General features: G+C 44.4%; 1 protein-coding gene across 4 annotated transcripts in view; it reads left to right on the top strand.

Moving 5' to 3' along the window:
- FCHSD2 (FCH and double SH3 domains 2) overlaps positions 1-22456 on the top strand; it is a 144280-nt gene that overhangs the window by 62125 nt on the left and 59699 nt on the right. For all 4 annotated transcript variants that reach the window (XM_030475784.1, XM_030475786.1, XM_030475785.1 and 1 more), the window contains exons 4-8: positions 6316-6392; positions 8124-8268; positions 12524-12657; positions 13871-13925; positions 14316-14444. In XM_030475784.1, coding sequence (XP_030331644.1) covers positions 6316-6392; positions 8124-8268; positions 12524-12657; positions 13871-13925; positions 14316-14444 — 540 coding nt within the window. The remainder of the gene's footprint in view (positions 1-6315; positions 6393-8123; positions 8269-12523; positions 12658-13870; positions 13926-14315; positions 14445-22456) is intronic.

Raw genomic sequence — 22456 nt, 5'->3', positions numbered from 1 at the left:
CTGAAAGCTGAAGAATTCAATTCTATCTCACTCAGGTTAGTTTAAATTCCTAGAAAAGCATCACAGCAATAAATAGAAGTGTTAAGAAAAAGCACTTAACACCACTTGGGTTAAATTCTTTGACTGCTTCTTTGCTATTACAGGGTAAGAGGTCTGTAGATAGAGAAGCTGCTGGGTGTCTTCTCCTTAGGCAGGTTATTGATTCTTCCATGTGGTGGTCTAAAAGTATCCCAGGGAAGTGTGGTCTGGATAAAAGGACAAAACCATGATGAAACCCAGAAGGAAAATCATGTAGATGTCAACTAGTTCTTTGATGAAATAAATGAGGTTTCTTAGGGCCTGTCCTTAACCTGATAGTAGTCAGCGTTATCACTACTAGGCTGGAGGAGGGAGTAGGATGTATTCTCATTGAATTTACTGGTAGTGACTTGGGATGGGCTGCAGGTGAGTGCCAACAGTGTGGAAGTCCAAAATCAGCTGGGAAACTCAGTGTGCTGTCTGTCAAATGTTGGCTGCTGTATTTCCAGGAAGATTTGGACCAGCTGGAGAGAGGCCAGAGGAGAGCAGTGAAAATCAAGGGAAAGAAAATAAGCAGCTTACAAAGTAAGGCTGAAAAATTGAGCTTAGAGTGAATAATAGAATCCCAGCCTGGTTTGGGTTGAAGGGACCTTCAAGCTCCTCCAGTTCCAACCCCCTGCCCCGGGCAGGGACACCTTCCACTAGAGCAGGTTGCTCCAAGCCCCTGTGTCCAACCTGGCCTTGAACACTGCCAGGGATGGGGCAGCCACAGCTTCTCTGGGCACCCTGTGCCAGTGCCTCAGCACCCTCACAGGGAAGAGCTTCTGCCTCAGAGCTCATCTCAATCTCCCGTCTGGCAGCTTAAAGCCATTCCCCTTGGCCTGTCCCTCCAGGCCCTTGTCCAAAGCCCCTCTCCAGGTTTCTTGTAGGCCCTTTAGGCACTGGAGCTGCTCTAAGGTGTCCCTGGAGCTTTCTCTTGCTAACACACTTCCAATAAAGTAATGGTTTTAACTCCTAACGTTAAGTTAACAAATGAACAAAATCTATTTGTTCAGAGATTTGACATTTCCTTTGCTAAACCTGATTGCAAGAATGTTGTAGGTGATATTTAACTTCTGTAAATTACATTTTCAGCTTTTCCCTTTGTTTTCCTTCGCCATCTTTTCATGCTTCATAGATATATAAAATGAGAAATTAAGCAGCTTGGAAAGAAATGGAAGAATTTGTGTTTTCTGTTTCTGGAATCATCTAATAGAAGGGAGAAATACCTCTTCTCCAGGAAGAAGAAACATGATTAGAGATGCAGCTTTACATTGGATGCCCCATCCCTGGCAGTGTTCAAGGCCAGGTTGGACACAGGGGCTTGGAGCAACCTGCTCTAGTGGAAGGTGTCCCTGCCCGTGGCAGGGGTTGGAACTGGAGGAGCTTTAAGCTCCCTTTAACCCAAACCCAGTCAGTGATAACCAGCCTTTCAGCATCTTTTTGGGGAGTACTGCAGTTAATGCGGCAGGCATATGAAACCCCCTTTCATCCCTGGTTTAACCATATTAGAGGCAACACAGATAAACAGCCCCAGCATCGTTTTGATCTGCACCTTTTAGAATGTGTTCGACTGAGCTGTAGGAGCCCATGTGCTGCCTGTTACGTGGTTTGTTTTCAGTTGCATTTGTGCTGCAGCAGCTCTTTAGTCCTGGTCTCATTGCCTAAGGCCCTGTGTAAGCTCTGAGCAAAATGATTGTGTCTGACAGTGGTTTTGTCATCAGCTTCTAACGTAAATCGGAGCAAGTCACATCCTGCGTGGAACCCCTTTGCTGGGCCCATGCTGAACCGGCTTCATTCGCATTAAACCATTAAAGGGTTTATTGAATGTCGCTCTAGTAAATAAAATACCACTTTAAATAATCCCTGCGAACACTTGATAACTATCTTGGAATTTAATATGGAGCCTAAATGGTTCTGCTGCATTCAGCAGCTGGAGTCCTCCCCACGCAGCCCTGCACCGCGTCTCCCGCTCCCACACGTTCCCTGCTCCCTGTCCAAATGTTTGGGAGAGATTGGCAAGAGAGTGAAAAATGTTCCACGTTCCTCTCCAGGCTTGTGAAATAAAACATCTGTATGATTGATAAAACTGTCTGCTGAAGGGTTGGCACTGACAATGTTGAGTTGCAGTGAGTCGGGTTCGTTGAAGCAGCTGAAGTCATGTAAAATCTCAGTGATTTCAAAGCATCACGGAAGCACGAGCATCCAAAATGACTTGTTTGGATCCATCTCGCTTATTTCTTCATTTTTGCAGTAGAATCATTCTTCAAAATGTGGAAATACCACATAACTCAGTTGTTTGGGGTTATTTTTCTTCTCTTTTGGGAGGATTCTCTGTGTATGGCAGTTTCTCCATTCTCAGCCAGTCTTACTTTACTACAACTGAAAACATGATTTTAAAGATCATAGAATCCCAGAGTGGTTTGGGTTGAAGAGAGCTTAAAGCTCGTCCAGTTCCAACCCCCTGCCATGGGCAGGGACACCTTCCACTAGAGCAGGTTGCTCCAAGCCCCTGTGTCCAACCTGGCCTTGAACACTGCCAGGGATGGAAGTCAAGGAAAGAGATGCTAAAGAGATGCTAAAATCCTCTCTCTGTGGAGGGTTTCTCTGCAAGGAGAGCACTTAGCAAAGAAAATAATGCCACTTAGTAAACAAAGTACTGTCAGAAAGCTGCTGCGGTGGCACACATCACATAGGCAGCGATCTGGAGGCTCCGGGGTCTTTGTTTCAGCACAGCAAAAGGAGGAGTGTTACTGAGAACAGAACAAGGAGGATCTCATAGAAAAAAGTTACATTCAGTATAAAGTTGAAGAAACCTGGAGAGGGGCTTTGGACAAGGGCCTGGAGGGACAGGCCAAGGGGAATGGCTTTAAGCTGCCAGAGGGGAGATTGAGATGAGCTCTGAGGCAGAAGCTCTTCCCTGTGAGGGTGCTGAGGCGCTGGCACAGACTTTTCCCAGAGAAGCTGTGGCTGCCCCATCCCTGGCAGTGTTCAAGGCCAGGTTGGACACAGGGGCTTGGAGCAACCTGCTCTAGTGGAAGGTGTCCCTGCCCGTGGCAGGGGTTGGAGCTGGAGGAGCTTTAAGGTCCCTTCCAACCCAAACCACTCTGGGATTCTGTGATTTCTTTATCCTTTTCAATTCAAGGTTTCTTTTTAATGCAACAACAATAGCAGAGTGTAGAATTATTTGTAGAAATCAAAGTTATAAGAGGGCTGCTTTTTGCTGTGATAAAGAGAAGTGATCCAAATGATGCAAGATACTGAAACCACCTAAATGAGAATGAACACTAAATTTGTCCAGTTGAGAGATGCTTTCCAAAACTCAGTGTTACATCAGCTATGTCTACCATTCTTTCTGCAGTCGATAGTAGATTTTAGGAGACTTGGCTGTCATCAGCTCTTCTCAGGTATTAATGATCTCCCTGCCCATGGCAGAGGGGTTGGAACTAGATGAGCTTTAAGTCCCCTTCCAACCCAAACCAGTCTGGGATTCGTAGGAGTGCTTTGAAAAGCATCATTAATATGTCTTTTTAAAAGCCACATCGTTTTCTATCAATGATCTTTTAATTTGGGGTATCTTTGGCTTTCCTTTTCTGTTGGCAATTACTTCTGTTGGCAATTACTTTTAGTATTATAGCAAATTCTACCACTCCCCCCAATATCTGTCACAACTGGCCTCACTGGAAACTACTATTAAATAAATAGGGGTAAAATCTGGGAATAGGGAACATCAAATAGGAGCTGCAGCCTGCAACTAGGAATTTGAGCATCCATGAAACTTTGCTGATATTTTATGGTCCTTCCATTGAGCTGAATTTCATTTGGAGGTGTTGATTCCTCGGGTGATGGATTGCCACAGTTTTATGTCCCAGGCACCCATCTGCCAGGCAGATTTGCAACCAGTTGTACACCCATCAGTGTGAAACACTCGTTTTTTTATAGCAGAGCAACACAACGTGTGGTTTTTAGGGTGGAGGAAGGGAAAACCAAGACATGGAGGAATGAGAAGTGTCTTCTTCACACGAGTTGAAATTGGATTTATGTGACAGCCAGTCTCTTTCTTATATATTTGCTCTTTCTAAGTCTTGCTTAATGTGTTAACAACAAATGGAATCACTAAGTCCATCTCTTTGACAAAGGGTGAGCAGAGGTTGCACAGTGCTTGAAGGGGTTTCCAGACCTTTTTGACCTCTCCTATCTTTTAGGTCTTAATTGCTTAAAAATAGTGTACTTTAAAATCAGTGGATTGGTATTACCCTTCAGAAGGAATTCATTGAACTGCCTCTTTATTTCAGTGATCTACACCTGAGAATAAAGTGGAAAGTTAAATGCAAACCCCTTGTTTGACAGCCATCAGAGAGCAAACTGCTCTTGTACCTCTGGTGAACTGGGGGTTTATGTATTTAGACTCAAAGCTGGTTTAGTGTTTCTTGAGCTATATCAGGTATTGAAGGCAGGCCTGTGCCTTTGCATGGTACTTGGGGGTGCCCAGCACCGTGGGGGACAGGGCTCATGGTGGCTTTGGATGTAGATGCACCCATCTCACAATGTGGCTTCTCCTTAAATGGGATTTTGAGTTGCGACACTCCAACTGTTAGTGAAACTGAGAGGAAGGAAGGTTTTATGGGAGGTTTTATGGATTACACTCAAGTTGGGATGGGGATTTGTGTTGTCATTATTGATAGTGTCTTTACACAGTGAAGCTCTGTCCTGTTCTAGGGACACCTTCCACTAGAGCAGGTTGCTCCAAGCCCCTGTGTCCAACATGGCCTTGAACACTGCCAGGGATGGGGCAGCCACAACCTCCTTGGGCACCCTGTGCCAGCACCTCAGCAAGTTACTTTTCAATAAGTATCAAGGAAATGTGTCCTCAAACAATACTGAAATCAGGAGAGCTTTTGCATGGGCTCCTCTTCTTGGCTCACTAGAAATGTGTTGCATTTAAACATCAGCATCTCAAGCCTGTTCAATGTGATCGATGCGCCCAGAAGACGCGATCCCGCTCCATGGCTGTGGCTGAAGTGGGGCACTGCCAAAGGTTAAACAATCAGTTGACTTCCCTGCTTGAGGCCAACAGTGGTGGGCTTTGTTTTGCTACAGCAAAACAAGAAGTGTTCTTGAGAAGAGAACAAGGAGGATCTCACAGAAAAAACTTACATTCAGCATAAAGCGTAAGAAAGCAAAGCTGCTGTGTTGGGCTGATGGAAAACCATCCGCTCGCCTGCAGAGGTTTGGGGTGAATGCCAACACGTGGGTTATGTGGTTTCATCTATAAATGCTACATGATCACACCTCTGGGGAGGTGCTGGCACAGGGTGCCCAGAGAAGCTGTGGCTGCCCCATCCCTGGCACTGTTCAAGGCCAGGTTGGACACTGGGGCTTGGAGCAACCTGCTCTAGTGGAAGGTGTCCCTGCCCGTGGCAGGGGGTTGGAGCTGGAGGAGCTTGAAGGTCCCTTCAACCCAAACCTTTCTGTGGTTCTATGATGACAAGCCAAAGGAGGGATGGCTGCGACAGCAGCTCCTTCTCCCTCACAGGATTTAGGAATTAAATGCTTCTGCTCTCTAAGTTTCAATCTGAAACTGTTGTTATTGATTTCCTGACGCCGTGCAAAGAGAAACACAGAGACTAAAGAGCAGAATTAACATTAATAATTAAAAATGAACTCAATTTTTCAATCTCAGCTCTACTGTAACTGAGTAAGTGCCCAATCCCATGAGCAGGAGAACTTCTTGTGTTCACTGATGATGATGAACCTTGAATGGTCAAAGTTGGTGTTCCAGTTTGGGCACGTAAAGGACATTTCTTTGCTTCTCACAACCCTTTAATCAGTTAAATACCAATTTGATTCTTATACCTGTGGCAAATTGAGACATTTTACTTGCAATATTCCTGCCCCACACTGCTCAGGTATCTTCTGTATGGTGGGGTGAGACACATGCAGAACTAGTTCCAGAGCTGAGTTGTGCATGTTCTATGAATCTGTGCTTCTATGTGTGGATCTCAACCAGGGTCCCTCTGGTTTCAACTGTTAACCTGAAACTCCTTAAATGTTCTCAACAGAAACTAAAGTCAAGAAGCATTAAAAGGGGGGAAAATAACAATCTTGCACTGTATAGTTTGCTAATAATATAGATTGATCACTTCTTTATATGTCATGTTATGTGATACATAAAGGCAGAAGAGCAAAATGTCTGATCCAGGAGGAAAACTGTTATTTTAATGACCTCTTTTAACTTGTTTTTCCTTCTTTTACCAGAGCATTCAGAAGCTGGCCAGCCAATACTTGAAGAAGGACTGGCTTGGAATAAAAGCTGATGAGAGAAGCGATTATAGGTAATTTCACAGTTGGAGATCTTGAAATTACTCGCTTTATAATTTCCATTTGGGTAATTATTTTACTTACCCGTGTCACACTGCTCTGCTGTAGTTCAGGTGATTTTCTTCTTTGTGGTAGAGCGATGCCAGTTAAAAATGAAGCTGTGTTTTCCCCTGAAATACTGATATTAGGCTTAAGTGGATGGTTATTACTTGAATAAAACCAGGTTGGACACAGGGGCTTGGAGCAACCTGCTCCAGTGGAAGGTGTCCCTGCCCGGGGCAGGGATTGGACCTGGATGAACTTTAAGGTCCCTTCAACCCAAACCGGTCTATGAATAATTCAGGAAGATTGGAATAACAGACTGGCACCACAGGACAACTGTATTTGTGCTCCCTGAGGTGTATTAAAGCTTATACCTGACTATAGTGGTGGCTCAGTGCCATGGGTTAGTGGTGGCCTTGGCAGTGCTGGGGAACGGTTGGACTTGATGAGCTTAAAGATCTTTTCCAACCTGGTTGAGTCTGTGATTCTATTCTCTGTTTCTCTATATTCTAGCAAATAAGGTTAGAGTGGTAAGTGTGGGGGTTTCTTGATAGAAGACAGCAAGACATTTCTCTTTAGGAGACCATTCTTCATGCAGATCCCATCTGACAGCAAGGAGGAGGCAGAGCAAGAACCAGTTGTTTACAAAACTTGGTTCCATTAACATGAAAGGTGGATGAGAACATGAAAGCAGAAGTGACTCAGTTGCTGAAAGCCTCCCCCCTTTGACTAGGACCTCCTAAATACTTAAGAGACTTGGTTTTCATGTGTCCTTTGTGTTATTCTGACAAGTTTTATTTCAAACAGGAAGAAACTGTTGATGGAGTTTATGCTTTGGACTTTTTAGTACCTTCACACCACTTGTGTGTGTAAGAAGTAAACCAAATTATCAGTCTGAAGTGTACATAAAATGCTCCCATACCACACAGACCCCTCCTACCTGCAGTTTGCTCCCCACTCACAACCCTTTCATGCCATCAGATACACCCATAGTGCCCAGAGGTCTTCTCCAAATACCTGCCACCCCCATGCTCCTCATCACCAGGTGCTTGGGCTCTGTGAGCTCCACCAGCCATGGGGAGATGTTGTCACCTTATTTCCCAGCTCTCCCTGCTCCACCTTCTCCTTCTTGGGCACTTCTGAGCTTTAGTGGTGAGTTAGTGGGACCCTACAAAGCTCACCACACACCTATGGGTGTTATCTTTGGCCTGTTACACGTGATGAAGGAATTACAGGTAGCCAAGATAAAATGGATGAGCAGTCTGTAACTGTTTGCTTGATGGCAAGATGCCCAAATCACCAAATCCATGATCTTACAGAAGGTTGTTAACATCAGATCTGCTTTGCCTGCTGGGGTCTGTAGGGTCTGTTCATTGGAGCAACAGCTTCAACCAAAAATCATAGAATCATGGAATGGTTTGGGTTGAAGGGAGCTTAAAGCTCATCCAGTCCCAACCTCCTGCCACAGGCAGGGACACCTTCCACTAGAGCAGGTTGCTCCAAGCCCCTGTGTCCAACCTGGCCTTGAACACTGCCAGGGATGGGGCAGCCACAGCTTCTCTGGGCACCCTGTGCCAGCGCCTCAGCACCCTCACCCTATGCTCAGTGTAACCCTTCCCCTTTCCCTCCCTTCCCCTTCCCTGCTCCTTCTCTTCCTGTTCCCTTCCCTCCTTTCTCACAACCATTCTGTTTCCTTGTTTCAGGAGCATGTACTCCGTATGGAAGTCCCTTTTAGAAGGCACGATGCAGGTGGCTCAATCCCGCCTCAATATCTGTGAGAACTATAAGAACCTCATTTCGGAGCCAGCCCGGACTGTGCGGTGCTTTAAGGAGCAGCAGTTGAAAAAGGTATATTTGTGCTTTAATAACTCCTTTCAACTCCTGGCATTTCTGCTCGGTTAGTGGAAATCTTTTCCTATGGCACTTCTATAATCTGTACTTTCAGTCTCTTCCTGTGCGTGTTGGTACAGAAGGAAATAACCAGCTTGTCCAAGAGGGCTCACAATTCAGAGCAGAGATTAAAACTGCTTGGAAATGAGTCTTTTCAAATGAGATACACCCTTGGTCAAAACTATCTCTGCAAATCTAGCATCCTGCTGTGGCAGTTACATTGAATTAGGGTTTGCAGTGACAATTTCAAGTGGGTTTTGTTAGAATAGGTTCTGATTTTAAGGAAAGGTGTAGCTTAAACCTGAAGGAGTGACTTGGTGCAGTCATAGAGTCATAGAACTGGAGGTATTCTGGATCTTCTAACGTGGGCAGCCCCTCTTTCACATAGCAGTTGACTACCAAGTCTTTGCTGTTTGAGCTTCCACCATCCAAAACTTGATCATACAACTTGTTTGCACTTTTACCCCAAATACATTTTGCAATAGGAAACCTCACTTTTCCATGAATTCCTTTGTTTATAAGGAAAATTGCAACAGAACTAAGTGCAGAGCAGCAGTGTTTTATCCTGTGCTTTTTGTGGGATGGTGACTAAAGATTCTTAGGAAAAAAGGCAACTTTTTGGTTATTCTCAGTTGTAGAATTTGATTCTGTTTTCCTGCCTCTTAAAAAAACACTCACTTCATGTTGTTATGTCTCTTTTTCCTTCTTATAAATAGGCAAGAAACCTTTCTAGTGCTGTCCCTATCACAGCTAATGGTCCAAAATTGTACCACGTTTGAATTCTAATATTAAACATGAGATTTGTCAGCTGCTTTCCTAAGAAATTCTTTAGCTAAATATACACATGGAATTGCATGACTTGTCCATTGCATCAGGAAATAGGCCAAAGCTTTCCAAAGTGCACGTTACAAGCTGAGGATGTCATACAGTTTTCCTACAACATGGAATAACCATCCACTTGATGGTATTCGTTTTCCTCCACAATAAATGTGTTGTTTTATATATTGCAGTCTAAATTTCACCTTTCCTTACCCTTTCCTTTGCATTTCCAATAAATAATACATTATGCTTGACCTCCATCCAGACAAAAGCTTAGCAGACCTGAAATGCTGACTCAATCAAATACTTGTCACATTACACTGGAATGCCCATCCAAAATCCAGTTGCTATTAGAAGCAGTGTCTCCTTCCAAGGTTGCAGCAGGTATTGAGTTGCTCTCGATGAGATCCCATCTTCATTTTCCAGATGTTTCTGTAAACCTTTACATCCTCCACTTGGTAGGATGTAGAAACTTCATTTTTATCACCCCTTTTAATAGTAATGGAACCATTTCAGAAAACCTCATCATAACTGACTGAAAAACATAGATAAATCACAGGGTGGCTCTGGAGCAGGGGTAATAAATGTGTCTCCTGTGGACCACGTCTGACCTTGTAAGAAAACTGATCCCCTGCTCTCACAGGACACAGAGAAGAGGCTGTTTGGAGGGCAGCAAGCCCACCCCTGCCATTATCTTTCCCTAGAGACCTTCTCAGCTTATCCCATAAGTGATGTGTGGTTTCAGATGTTGGCCTTGGAATGCGTTCTGTTCATCACGTATCTCTAGGAAAGATGATGTGGCCACCACTAAAGACATTTGGGTGGATCTCTATCAGAAGACTGAAGGCACATAGAATAAAATCACTCTGTGTGGAGGGAATGCAACAAGAAACCATCTCTGTCAGCTCTGAAACAGCTTTTTACAGTGTCTACCCAGCCCCAACCCCCTGAACACCATCCAGTCTCCTGGCACCATCTTCAGAGATTGCAACAGCCAAGATGATTTGATGCTTTTAAAATGATCGTGTTAACAACTGAGGTTATTTGATACTTTAATTTCTTGATGCCAGCAGGAGACTTCAGGGATCAAAATACCAACTAATGCAGCAAAACCCCCCCTCCTTTTGCAGTGATTTTAGGTCTCTGTCAGCTTTCCAACATACACAGATCTTTCTACCTTTCATTTCTCTATCATACACTTGGAGGTCTTTAGAAACCCCCCCACCATTCCCCAAACCACCCACCACGGAGTTACCTCATGGAGCTTGTTGCTTTATTGGTCTGCACACATCAAACACTGGGTTTAGTGTGAACCTACATGAATTTTTATGGACTTTTTAGCCCAAAAGGAATGTTCATTTTGAGTGAGAGCAGAATTGTGTGGTGAGAAGATGAGTGATTTCTATTAACTCAAACAAAAAGCTGCTTTTTTTATGGGCTGGATATTAACAATTGTTGAATGCTGTGAAATCGATGTGATGTTGTTGGATCACATCACCTTATTCTTCTCAAAATGCTTGGAAAAGAGGTTACATGCATTAATAATTAGTGCAATGAAAAACCAGAGGTGTTGAGGAGGGGTGTTCAGTAAGAGGATGATGTGGGGCTCCTGGAATGGGAGAGTCATAGAATCACAGAATCCCACATTGAAGGGACCTCAGGGATCATCTCCAGCCTTTCCATGCACAGCATGACCTAGACTGGATGCCCAGCACCCTGTGCAGCCCAATCTTAACAGTGTCCAACGCTGGGGAGTCACCACTTCCCTGGGGAGATTATTCCAGTGGCTGCTTGTTCTCATGCGGAAACATTTCCCTCTTGTGTCCAATGGGAATCTCCCCAGGAGGAACTTGTGCCCATCACCCCTTGGCTTTCCCATGGCACTGCTTGTCCAAGTGGAGTCTCCATGTTCTTTGTAGCCACCCTTTAACTCCTGGCACATGGGATCAGGTCTCCTTGAGCCTTCCCTTCTCCAGCTGAACAGTCCCAGCTCTCTCAGCGTTTCCTCACACGCTGCCCAGTGCTTGGATCATCTTTGTGGCCCTTCTCTGGCCCCTCTCCAGCCCATCCACAGCTTTTCTGTGCAGCAGGACCCAAACTGAGCCCATATTCCAGGGATGGCCTGACCAGCACTGAGCAGAGTGGGACAATGACCCCTTTATCCCTGTGGTGATGCCCTTGTTGATGTTCCCCAGCACCCTGCTGGATTTCTTTGCTCAGCTGCTCACTGTTCACTCCTGTGGAGCTGGTGTTCCCCAGGATCCCCAGGTTCCTTTCCATAGAGTCAAGTGTGTGATAATGATGTGAAAAGATGTGGGACCTTGGGTCTGGTCTTTGAAGGACGGAAAGAGAACTTGAAAGACAAATTGCTCTCCTTAAGCTAGCTTGAGGCTCTGCCTCTGAGTATTGCCTGGAGCCTTCATTGACCACATCCAGTCTGTAATATCTATAATTCAATATAAACGCATTGAACTATCACTCTTACATGTACTTAAGGTAGTTTGGGTACAAGAAAATCTTTGCAAATCTCTTTTAAACATAGTGTATTTTGAGACATTGATAATTCACATTTGGTCTGTGAACAGGGTCCTTTCTGCTTGCCATGGATCCCTTCCCACGTACATACTTTGAAGCTGATAGGAATCAGCTCAGCAATCACTAAAGCATCCCTGGGTTAGTCACACAGTTTTGGTTCCAAATCTAAACCCCAGCCCTGTAGCAGCTACTGCACTGAAAATTCACACTCTCCCAGTCAAAACCAGTATAGTTTTTCTGCTATTCCTTTGCTTATTCTATTTTGACATTAAAATGTGTCTTCTAACATTGCTTGGGTTGGATGGGGAAAGGTTGGAGTTACTTTCCTTCCTTCACTCATTCTCCATTTTAAGCCTCTAAGTTTCCATTGTGAATGACACTGATTTCTGATACATCCCTCTTTATTGGAAACCCCTCAAAACAGACAAAAAGAAGCTCTTAAAATAACATGTTTCGCATTATTCTTGTTGCTCTGGTGTGTTTTATGTGGCAGCTTTTGTCTCACACTTCAGATTGCAGAGAAGGAAGGATTAACCATTTTCTTTATCACCTCCGGTAGCTTGCCATTGGATTTTCCCCAATTACATTCCACTTATTTCAACTAATTGCCTCATCCAAAGCTTTCACAAGTTTAATATTTGTGAGCTATCATTGCAATTCAATAGTTAAAGAGCAGCACAAAGAAAGAAACATGGGTTTATGCACTGATCAGCTTTAAAAAAGACATGAATAATTGACCAGGAGTGACTCGGAGACCGCGTACGTAGAAAGTGTAATCAAGAGCAGTAAAATGATGATGATAGCATGATTTGGATGCAAAAAGCCATTAATGCTTTCTTTCCTGCCTGCTTTTTTCCAGTGCGTGGACCAGTTGACGAGGATCCAGGCTGAGTTACAGGAGACAGTGAAAGATTTAGCTAAAGGCAAGAAGAAATATTTTGAGACGGAGCAGATGGCTCAAGCGGTGCGGGAGAAAGCAGATATTGAGGCCAAGTATGTTTTCCTAATAGCATATGTATAAATAATTGCTTGTGTATCAAGCAGATTGGGGCTTGTATTAGTTTTAGAAGAGAATTGCTTTCAATGAGCTTGGGCCAGGTTTTATTCTTTCTACTTATATATATATTTCTGTAACCATTGCATAGAATCACAGAATCCCAGGTTGGAAGGACCTCGAGGATCATCTGCTCCAACCTTTCCAGGCACAGCATGACCTAGACTAGATGGCCCAGCAACCTGTGCAGCCCAATCTTAACAGTGTCCAACGCTGGGGAGTCACCACTTCCCTGGGGAGATTATTCCAGTGGCTGCTTGTTCTCAGAGAAAAATTTTCCTCTTGTGTCCAGTGGGAATCTCCTCAGGAGCGACTTGTGCCCATCACCCTTCAGCTTTCCCATGTGTCTCCTTGTAACAAGGGAGTCTCATAATCTTTGTAGCCACCCCTTAAATACTGGAGCATAGAGTCATGGAATGGTCTATGGTCCTTGGAAAGGACCTTAAGCTCCTCCAGCTCCAATCCCCTGCCATGGGCAGGGACACCTTCCACTAGAGCAGGTTGCTCCAAGCCCCTGTGTCCAACCTGGCCTTGAACACTGCCAGGGATGGGGCAGCCACAGCTTCTCTGGGAAAAGTCTGTGCCAGCGCCTCAGCACCCTCACAGGGAAAAGCTTCTGCCTTAGATCCAACCTGAACTTCCCCTGTTTCAGTTTGAACCCATCACCCCTTGTCCTATCACTCCAGTCCCTGATGAAGGTCCCTCTCCAGCATCCTTGGAGCCCCCTTCAGACCCTGGAAGCTGCTCTGAGGTCTCCACGCAGCTTCTCTTCTCCAAGCTCAACAGCCCCAATGTTCTCAGCCTGGCTCCATGTGGGAGCTGCTCCAGCCCCTGATCATCCTCATGGCCTCGTCTGGACTTGCTCCAACAGCTCCATGTCCTTCTGATGTTGAGGACCCCAGCACTGCACACAGTGCTGCAAATGGGGGCTCACCAGAGCAGAGCAGAGGGGCAGGATCCGCTCTATTAGTGTAGTTCAATGTACTTTGAAATATTTTCAATGATGCTTAAGTTCCACTTTATGCAAATAAGAATGAAGGCTTATAAAGTTATTTAAATTAATATTTTAATTAATAAACAGTAGCCTGTTTCTCCTGTACTTTTGTAGAAATGGCACAAGACAGTAATGTCCTCTTTTCATTTCTGTTTCAGGTCCAAACTTAGTCTTTTTCAGTCAAGAATAAGCTTGCAGAAGGCAAGTGTAAAGGTGAGTATAAGATAAGCTTTGGTTTTGCTGCTATTTTCATGAGGCAAGGGACCTGAGTTGTCTTGCATCTTAGATGAGTGACAGCTTGGAAGGTGTATCTATAGACCAAGTGATGAAAGAAGACTCTTTAAGCAGTCAGAGTGCATAAGGATGTTTTTCCTAATGGGTGTTGTAACTGTTCTTTAAAGACCACATGTGAAATCACAACTGCATGAGAGCAAAATACGTTAGAAATCCCCTACCCATTAACAAAACTGTTAAACTATTAATCCCTTAAAGCTTTGACTATATCAATACATACATATGCATGTTAATTTACTATTAATACATGTTTGCTCATTGAACTTCTCATTAATACCTTATCTTTTTAACTTCCACTTCTTGTTGTAGTTAAAAGCACGGCGATCCGAGTGTAATTCCAAGGCAATCCATGCAAGGAATGATTATCTTCTCACTTTAGCAGCTGCTAATGCACACCAAGATCGCTATTATCAAACAGACCTAGTAAACATTATGAAGGTAAGGAAGTTAATTTGTGTATGGGAGTTGGGGAATGTGGAAATATGGGAAGCAAAATGGGTATGGAAGTATAATATGGAAGTACAAACTCTTGGTTTGCTATGTTGAGTTTTCCAGTATGCTGGAACAGATGAATGCAGTAGATAGATCCAGCTGTAGATGGATCCTGCAGCAGAGTGCAGGGTACTTGATACCTGTTTTCAAACCCAAAACTAAGCACTCACCTTTATATTTAATACCTGAAAACTCACTTGGATAAAGGAATCAGGTTTGTACAACTAAGACCTGTATTTACCTCTTGTGGTTGACCTCAAGTAAGCTGGAAATGGTTTAGTTCTTCAATAACATATCCCATAATCCTCTTTTATGTCCACATATCTGATTAGAACATTTCTTTATGGCATGGTTAATAAAAATATAACCATTGTATCTTGGTTTGAAACCATGGATTGTAGAGAGTAGGAAATCAACACTGATAGTGTTACCAGGTCAAGCCAAGAGTAGATACTTGAACTCATAGGAAATGACATACTTCAGAAGCTCAAATATGATTGCTCACGCTTTCTTTTTATAATATCATCCTAAAATTAGTTAAATGTACATGTCTTAAAATGAGATAGTTACAGAAAACCTGTAAAAGCTACAAAATCAGCTCCTTAAAGCCAGTTCACCCTCTCTGTAGCTGCGCTTCGTACATTGCCATTTGCCAAGCTGATTTGAATTTGCTCTCTGCACACTATTTCCAGGTGATGCAATCATGCATAGCACCTTCAAAGCCTGTAATTTGCATTTCAAATTGCTTTATTGAGTAGCTATCAGTGTATTTTAACAAATCCCTATATTATCAGCATCCTTTTGCATCCTGGGGCGGGGGGGAAATGGTGATATGAAAAGCGGGTAACTGAAGGAGAAAACGAGAGCACCAAAACAGAGCCTCCAGGGGACTTTTATATGTAATTCCATTATATCTTGGCTGATTTAACCATTCCTCCAGCAATACCACCTAGAGTAAATCCCAGCCTGTTTTAGAAATGCATTGCTAGGCCTAATATCTATTTCCTTAGAAGGCTAAACCACATCTGGGTATCGCAGAAGCAATGCAGGGCTGATAGTCCTTGAGGCATCACCCTCTCTTTGCTCTGTGTGGATGTGTGGTTGTGCTTTTCTCTTAGTAAAGAATGAATATTTGTGCTGACTAAATGTTTAGTGCATGGAGATGGTTATAAAGTAAGTATTTCCTTATCATCCTGAAGGTGAAGTTATTCATTGATGCCTACATAAGATAATTCCAGACTTACATGCATGGTTGGTTGTCATCCCTTAATGCTCTTACTTGGAAGCAATGCCAGAAGTGAATTTAATATTTTCACAACAAAACAAGCAAAAAGGACATTTGAAATACTAAAAACCTGAGGAGATAGCTTGGGAAAAGTCATGACAGGCTCTGGTGGGTTATGGGTTATGGCTGCTCTCATCTCAGGGCATTCCAGCATCATCCCTGCAAAGGGGTTCTTGTTTCCTCTCTACGTCTGCCTGTATTACAAACCAGGTGTGTAGTAAACTAGGTGGGATCTTCATCTCTTTGAGTTTAATAAACATTTATGTCTTTTGGATGGTGCAGGCCTTCTGTAGCGTGACGTTAGGAACCTGCAGATACCTCAGGAATGTGGGGTTTTAATAAATTGCAATAAAACATCAAGCCAAAAATGGTTTAATCATTTTGTAAAGACTGAGAAATGCAATAATGGAAAAGCAAGTCATGCTGGTGCCATTCATCTGTGTACGTGCTGTCGTCCAGAGATGTTCTACCTACACAGGGTTCAGTTGCTGAAGTTGCTGCTGATCTATGGACGTTTCTTCACCCAGTTATTGGTTGCCCTCTTATTCAGTCCTTTCTTTTGTAGATGTTCTTCTGAAGCTTTATCCAAACTGAACCTTTCTTTTTTTCCTAAGGAAACCAACCTATTCTTCTATATAAATAATTGTGATTTAGTGAAAAGCAAAGTTGCAAATGTTTTCATTGAGCCAAATTGCTTTAGAAGGACAACGTTCAGGGGTCTTTTTCTACAACTCTTTAGTATTTCTAGTATCATTTCACGTGAAACTGGGCTCCAGGTGCATTCAGCCAAGAGCTCTAATGTAAATTCAACTGTAAAACTGCTCAAATATAAACAGCAGTGTGTAATCTGGTGCTAAAACCCACCTCAGTGTGTCCCAGCCCTTGAAAAAGGCTTCAGGAGGGGTCTTGGGACTTAGAGATGAAGAAACCCTATGTCCCTACCAGGCTGATCAGACAAGTGCAGTGATGAATGGAGTCAATTCACACATAGACAGATATGATGTGGTGGGCACGATCAACATGGTTTTCTTTTAAAGAGGGAAGATGTCCTTCAAAAAGAGAGGGACGAGGGTGATTCATCTGATTTAATATCTCGGGTTTGCTGGGAGGTCTCAACAAACTTCCCACTCAGTTTCTGCTTACATAAAAGAAAGACGTTGAAGGTGGGGTGGTGAGGGTTTTCTCATCGGTTAATAACTGATGAAGAGATACAGAAGATGTGGGATTAAAGTAAATACTTGGGGTTTATAAGGGAAGGAGATTTGCTGGCAAAGTGCTGGTTTCTCTCTTAGCCTCTCTCCTCCTCCTGAAATGCGTGTGAGAACCGTGCTGCTTTCAGCACTGAGAGAGTGATTATGTTATTTACCATAATGATTTAACATAAACAATATGGAGAAGGAACTGAAGAGAGAGGTGATGATTTGGAGGCGGTGAGTCATAGAATCATAGAGTCACAGACTGGTTTGTGTTGGAAAGGACCTTAACCCAGTTCCAACCCACGGGCAGGGACACCTTCCACTAGAGCAGGTTGCTCCAAGCCCCTGTGTCCAACCTGGCCTTGAACACTGCCAGGGATGGGGCAGCCACAGCTTCTCTGGGCACCCTGTGCCAGCGCCTCAGCACCCTCACAGGGAAGAGCTTCTGCCTCAGAGCTCATCTCAATCTCCCCTCTGGCAGCTTAAAGCCATTCCCCTTGGCCTGTCCCTCCAGGCCCTTGTCCAAAGCCCCTCTCCAGCTTTCCTGGAGCCCCTTTAGGCACTGGAGCTGCTCTAAGGGCTCCCCTTCAGGAGCCTTCTCTTCTCCAGGCTGCCCCAGCCCAGCTCTCTCAGCCTGGCTCCAGAGCAGAGCTGCTCCAGCCCTCGCAGCAGCTCCGGGGCCTCCTCTGGCCTCGCTCCAGCAGCTCCACGTCCCTCTTGTGCTGTTGCCCCAGAGCTGGATCAGGACTGCAGGTGGGGGCTCCCCAGAGCGCAGCAGAGGGGCAGGATCCCTTCCTTGACCTGCTGCTCACGCACTGAGGGGTCATTCAGTGTCATTCAGTGTAACCAAATGTAAAGGTTATGAGCAAGAGATGTAAGTTCTCAACAAGTGTTGACCTGACAACAAAAATAGCACATGAAATTACTGTTAGAAGGAGAAAAGCAGTCAGCTGGGGAGGAGATTGCTGACCACAGAATAAAGAACTCTGTACAGCCTTTACCATTATGAAGGAGTTGGTAGAACTGGAAAATGGACCAAAGCATAGGGAAATGGAGACTTTGTCTATTAAGTGTTTCTAATCCTTCCTCTAGGCAACATCACTGGGAAGGCAGGTATTTTGGAAGGGGATTAAACCTGTTCTGTGCAGCACAATTCTTGTTTTAGTACCTTGAGTGGTGGTGACCTCATATATGCTGTAATCCAGTTGTATCTAAAATAAACATGTTCCTTTATACATTGAGATTAACATGCTAAAAATGCACCTTTTATCTTCATATTAGTAAGTCCTCAGGTATTCCTGTAGTAGTGGCCACTTTGCTGTCTCTAAGTATTTCTCCATTTAGCTGCCATGGAGCTGATCCACCTTCTTCTGTTTGAGCTCTTCAGGGCTCTCCACACTTCTCATTCATATCAAGTGTTTCCATAAACTCCTCAGATTTTATCTGTCTTCCAGCCCCTTTGGAGTTGTTGCCTTATTGCAGATACTCAGCTCCTTCTGTTGGTTCTGTTTGAGTGGGACTCTCAGACAGAACTAAGCATTCCTCAACAATTCCCTTCTCATAGCAGCTCTGCCCCGTGTAAAGCAAACTGGAAGACTGACTTCTGTAAGGAGCAAGTTGGGATCGTTGGGTGGAATCAGCAGCTTCTCAAACATCATAAGAGTTATTTAGGGTCTCCTCTTTCAGGATGAGTTCTGGGAACTGGTGGTTAGCTCCACTCTGTAAAGGTGAGGTTGCCATAACCACAGCATCTCCACAGCAAGATGAAGCTCTGGGTCCAGTTTCATTTTCAGTTCAGTTAGTTTGAAATGAGGTGCATTACCTCAACCTTTAGGTGAGGAAAACTAGTTTTGGACGTGGCAAATAGCTAAATGTTAAATGATTTTCAGGCTGATTCTCAGTTATTCAGTAACCTGCAGATAAATCCTTTATCTAAATGATACTTCACAAGGTTACTTGTTTAATATAGTCACCTTCAGAGTGGAAAAACAAACTGTCCCACCTCCTGCCTTCAGAATCTCCCTACTCCTCAGCTTAAGTATCAGTTTTAGCATAGAGCTGTTAGAAATCACATGGAAAGTGGGAAACAAAGTAATTCTGTTCTGCTTTTGAAGACAGATCTTCTATATCCTTCGTCTAGAGCAGTTGTTTCAATGGCCTTTAGGTGTAAAACGAGGGCTGGTTGGTTGATACAGCTCCTTTGGAGTGCATCAGTGTGGATTTCACTGGAGAGTTGAAGCTTTTTGTGTTGAGTGGTGTTCCCAGGGGTTGGTGTTGGGACTGATCCTGTTCAACATCTTTGTTGGTGACACGGACAGTGGGATCCAGCACCCTCAGCATGTTTGCTGATGACACTGAGCTGTGTGGGGCAGTGACACGCTGGAGGGAAGGGATGGGATCCAGAGGGACCTGGACAGGCTGAGAGGTGGGACCACAGAACCTCATGGAGCTCAACCAGGCCAAGGGCAAGGTCCTGCCCCTGGGTCGGGGCAATCCCAGCACAGACACAGGCTGGGGGAGACTGGATGGAGCAGCCTGAGGAGAAGGACTTGGGGTGTTGGGTGAGGAGAAGCTCCCCATGACCCGGCTTCAGTGTGTGCTTGAGCCCAGAACCCCCCCGTGTGCTGGGCTGCACCCTCAGAGCGTGAGCAGCAGCTCAGGGTGGGGATCCTGCCCCTCTGCTGCTATTTGTAAAGCTCCCGTTGGGAAAGTGTTGGGCTGGAGACACTTTGGGTTCCTCCATGTTCAGGAGAAGCCAATGTTGGTTTTGTTCCTTGTGTCTGATTAGGAAATACTGCATCGTGCTGTCCCGTGACAAGTGAATCACAAATATACATTGTGGCCTGATTTAGTTGGCTGTTACAGGCAACAAAGGAACGTTGTCATTGGCAGGATTCCTGGTGACATACAGCTTCTGAGAGTTTTCACTCATTCAGAATATGTTTATTTTAAAACACTTTTATGCAGGGAAGAAGAAAATGATTCACTCTGTTGGGTTTGCAACTGTGAAGCCATCACTCAAAACAGGGATGCGTGGAAAGAAAACATGAAATCTTCCAGCATCTTTGAAAGACTAAAGAATTAGTTTTACACTGCCATTCCAGTTTACCAGTTACACCAGTAAATAGAAGCAAAACCATTCTAGATCTCCCTTAAGGAAAGATTTTAATCCTGTTGCCTTTTCCCATATATATATATAATCATGGAACCCCAGCCTGGTTTGGGTTGAAGGGACCTTAAAGCTCCTCCAGTTCCAACCCCTGTCCCGGGCAGGGACACCTTCCACTAGAGCAGGTTGCTCCAAGCCCCTGGGTCCAACCTGGCCTTGAACACTGCCAGGGATGGGGCAGCCACAGCTTCTCTGGGAAAAGTCTGTGCCAGCGCCTCAGCACCCTCACAGGGAAGAGCTTCTGCCTTAGATCCAACCTGAAATTCCTGTCCTTGATGTCCTGAATTTACAGCTGGATATAACACAAGTTATTCCACAGCCCTGAGCTCCGCATGTCAATCTCTGTAGTGAAGTTAAAAACCCAAAAGCATAGACTAAAGCATCATAAGGTTTTATTCTTTGCCAGTTTCTTCACAAGCTGCTTAGAAGCAGTTACCATCACCTGATGGTTAAGTTGCAGCCTCCAAACCCATTTAAAGTCTAAGCTGTTTGCCTCTTGCTCTGAGGAAGTTTAAACCGAGGTCTGAAGGAAGTGTTGTCAGATGATGGTTGAAGTGAATTCAGGGCTGTTTTGATACCTGTCTTTGTAGAAACTTCGTTATTACTGCGTTCTGGTTTTTACTGCTCTACTTTCAGCTCCTCTGTAAGTTCCTCTCAAGAACCACCTCAGAAAATGACTTTATAGAGCAACTTAGAATGAGGAAATGTTGATCTTAAAAAGGGGACTTGCCATGAACATTTTAAATAGCTCTGAGATCAGTTTTAGTAGAGAGAACTAAAGCTTACATTGATTTCAGTGTGCACTTGGACTGTCCACAGTGTGTTCCATTGCAGCCTGGTGGGTGCACGTATCACTGAGCGCAGGACTGTCTCCTCTGAGCTCCACTTGGTCTTTAACACATTAATAAAGTATATAGTTTTGTTTCTCTGATGGGTTTTAAAAGCTCTTGTTCTCAAGGGATTCCCTTTTAATGGTTGTGTTTCAAAGTTAAATCTTTAAAGAGAATCTGCCTTAAGACTTCAGATACATTTTGTGGAGATACGTCTTCAGTGGAGCTTCATGGTTGATGCCAAACAGTCACCTTTGAGGCCTAACACTCTTCAGTGATCTGGAATGGTATCGTAGGGAACTAGATCATCTTTAAGGTCCCTTCCAACCCAAACCATTCTGTGATTCTGTGAAATAAAAGAAACCTCACCAATCAATTGGCAGTCATAGAATCCCAGAATCCCAGCCTGGTTTGGGTTGAAGGGAGCTTAAAGCTCCTCCAGCTCCAACCCCTGCCACGGGCAGGGACACCTTCCACTAGAGCAGGTTGCTCCAAGCCCCTGTGTCCAACCTGGCCTTGAACACTGCCAGGGATGGGGCAGCCACAGCTTCTCTGGGAAAAGTCTGTGCCAGCGCCTCAGCACCCTCACAGGGAAGAGCTTCTGCCTCAGAGCTCATCTCAATCTCCCCTCTGGCAGGTTAAAGCCATTCCCCTTGGCCTGTCCCTACAGGTCCTTGTCCAAAGCCCCTCTCCAGGTTTCCTGGAGCCCCTTTAGGCACTGGAGCTGCTCTAAGGTGTCCCCTTCAGGAGCCTTCTCTTCTCCAGGCTGCCCCAGCCCGGCTTTACAGACAGTGATGCATTTTTTCTAAGCAGTGAAAAACTCTCTATAAGGTGGCAAACACTAGCACAAGTATTTCTAAAGCTCTTTGCTTTTAAAACATGTATTTCATATCAGACCTAGTGTGGTCTTTGGGGTTTGAGGACTGCGTTGGAGGAAGAACATCAAAACCTGGTGCACTTTGCTATCTTTTTGTCTTTGTGGTTTCATAAAGGGGTTTTTTTATGTTGTTTCAGTCATCTTTTCTGTGTTTTCTGTACTTTCCAGCTTGCTTGACATGAGGAAGTGCAGCTGTGGAACTGGGCTCCTGTTCTTGATCAGAGTTCTCTTGCTGATGTGACAGGTTTAAATAGAAACTCCTTGTTATCTAATTGCCCTTGAACAGCTCTTTCCTTCCACGTGGGTGATGATACCGAGACATGTTACAGCAGTGAGACATCAGGTTGTAAAGTTACAGGTGATGGGTAACATTTTCACCTCCTCACCTGGGTTTAAGCACTGTCTGAAAGGGTTTTCATAGAGGAAGACATCAGTGTGGCTTCAGAGGTATGAGCTGGCAGTCATGAGGATTCATGTGAGTAGTGTTGAGCTGTTGCAAGGGAACACTGAGAGTGAGTGTAGTACCTGGAGCATGTGGTGAAGAAGTAGACACTGAGAAAACTGAGTTTGCTCAGCCTAAGAAAGGGAGATAGTAACAGTC

This window comes from Strigops habroptila, chromosome 2 (genome assembly GCF_004027225.2).
Source record: "Strigops habroptila isolate Jane chromosome 2, bStrHab1.2.pri, whole genome shotgun sequence".
NCBI classification, from domain to species: Eukaryota; Metazoa; Chordata; class Aves; order Psittaciformes; family Psittacidae; genus Strigops; species Strigops habroptila.
Note: the sequence above shows the minus strand (reverse complement) of the source record. Positions and strands in the feature narration are given on the sequence as shown.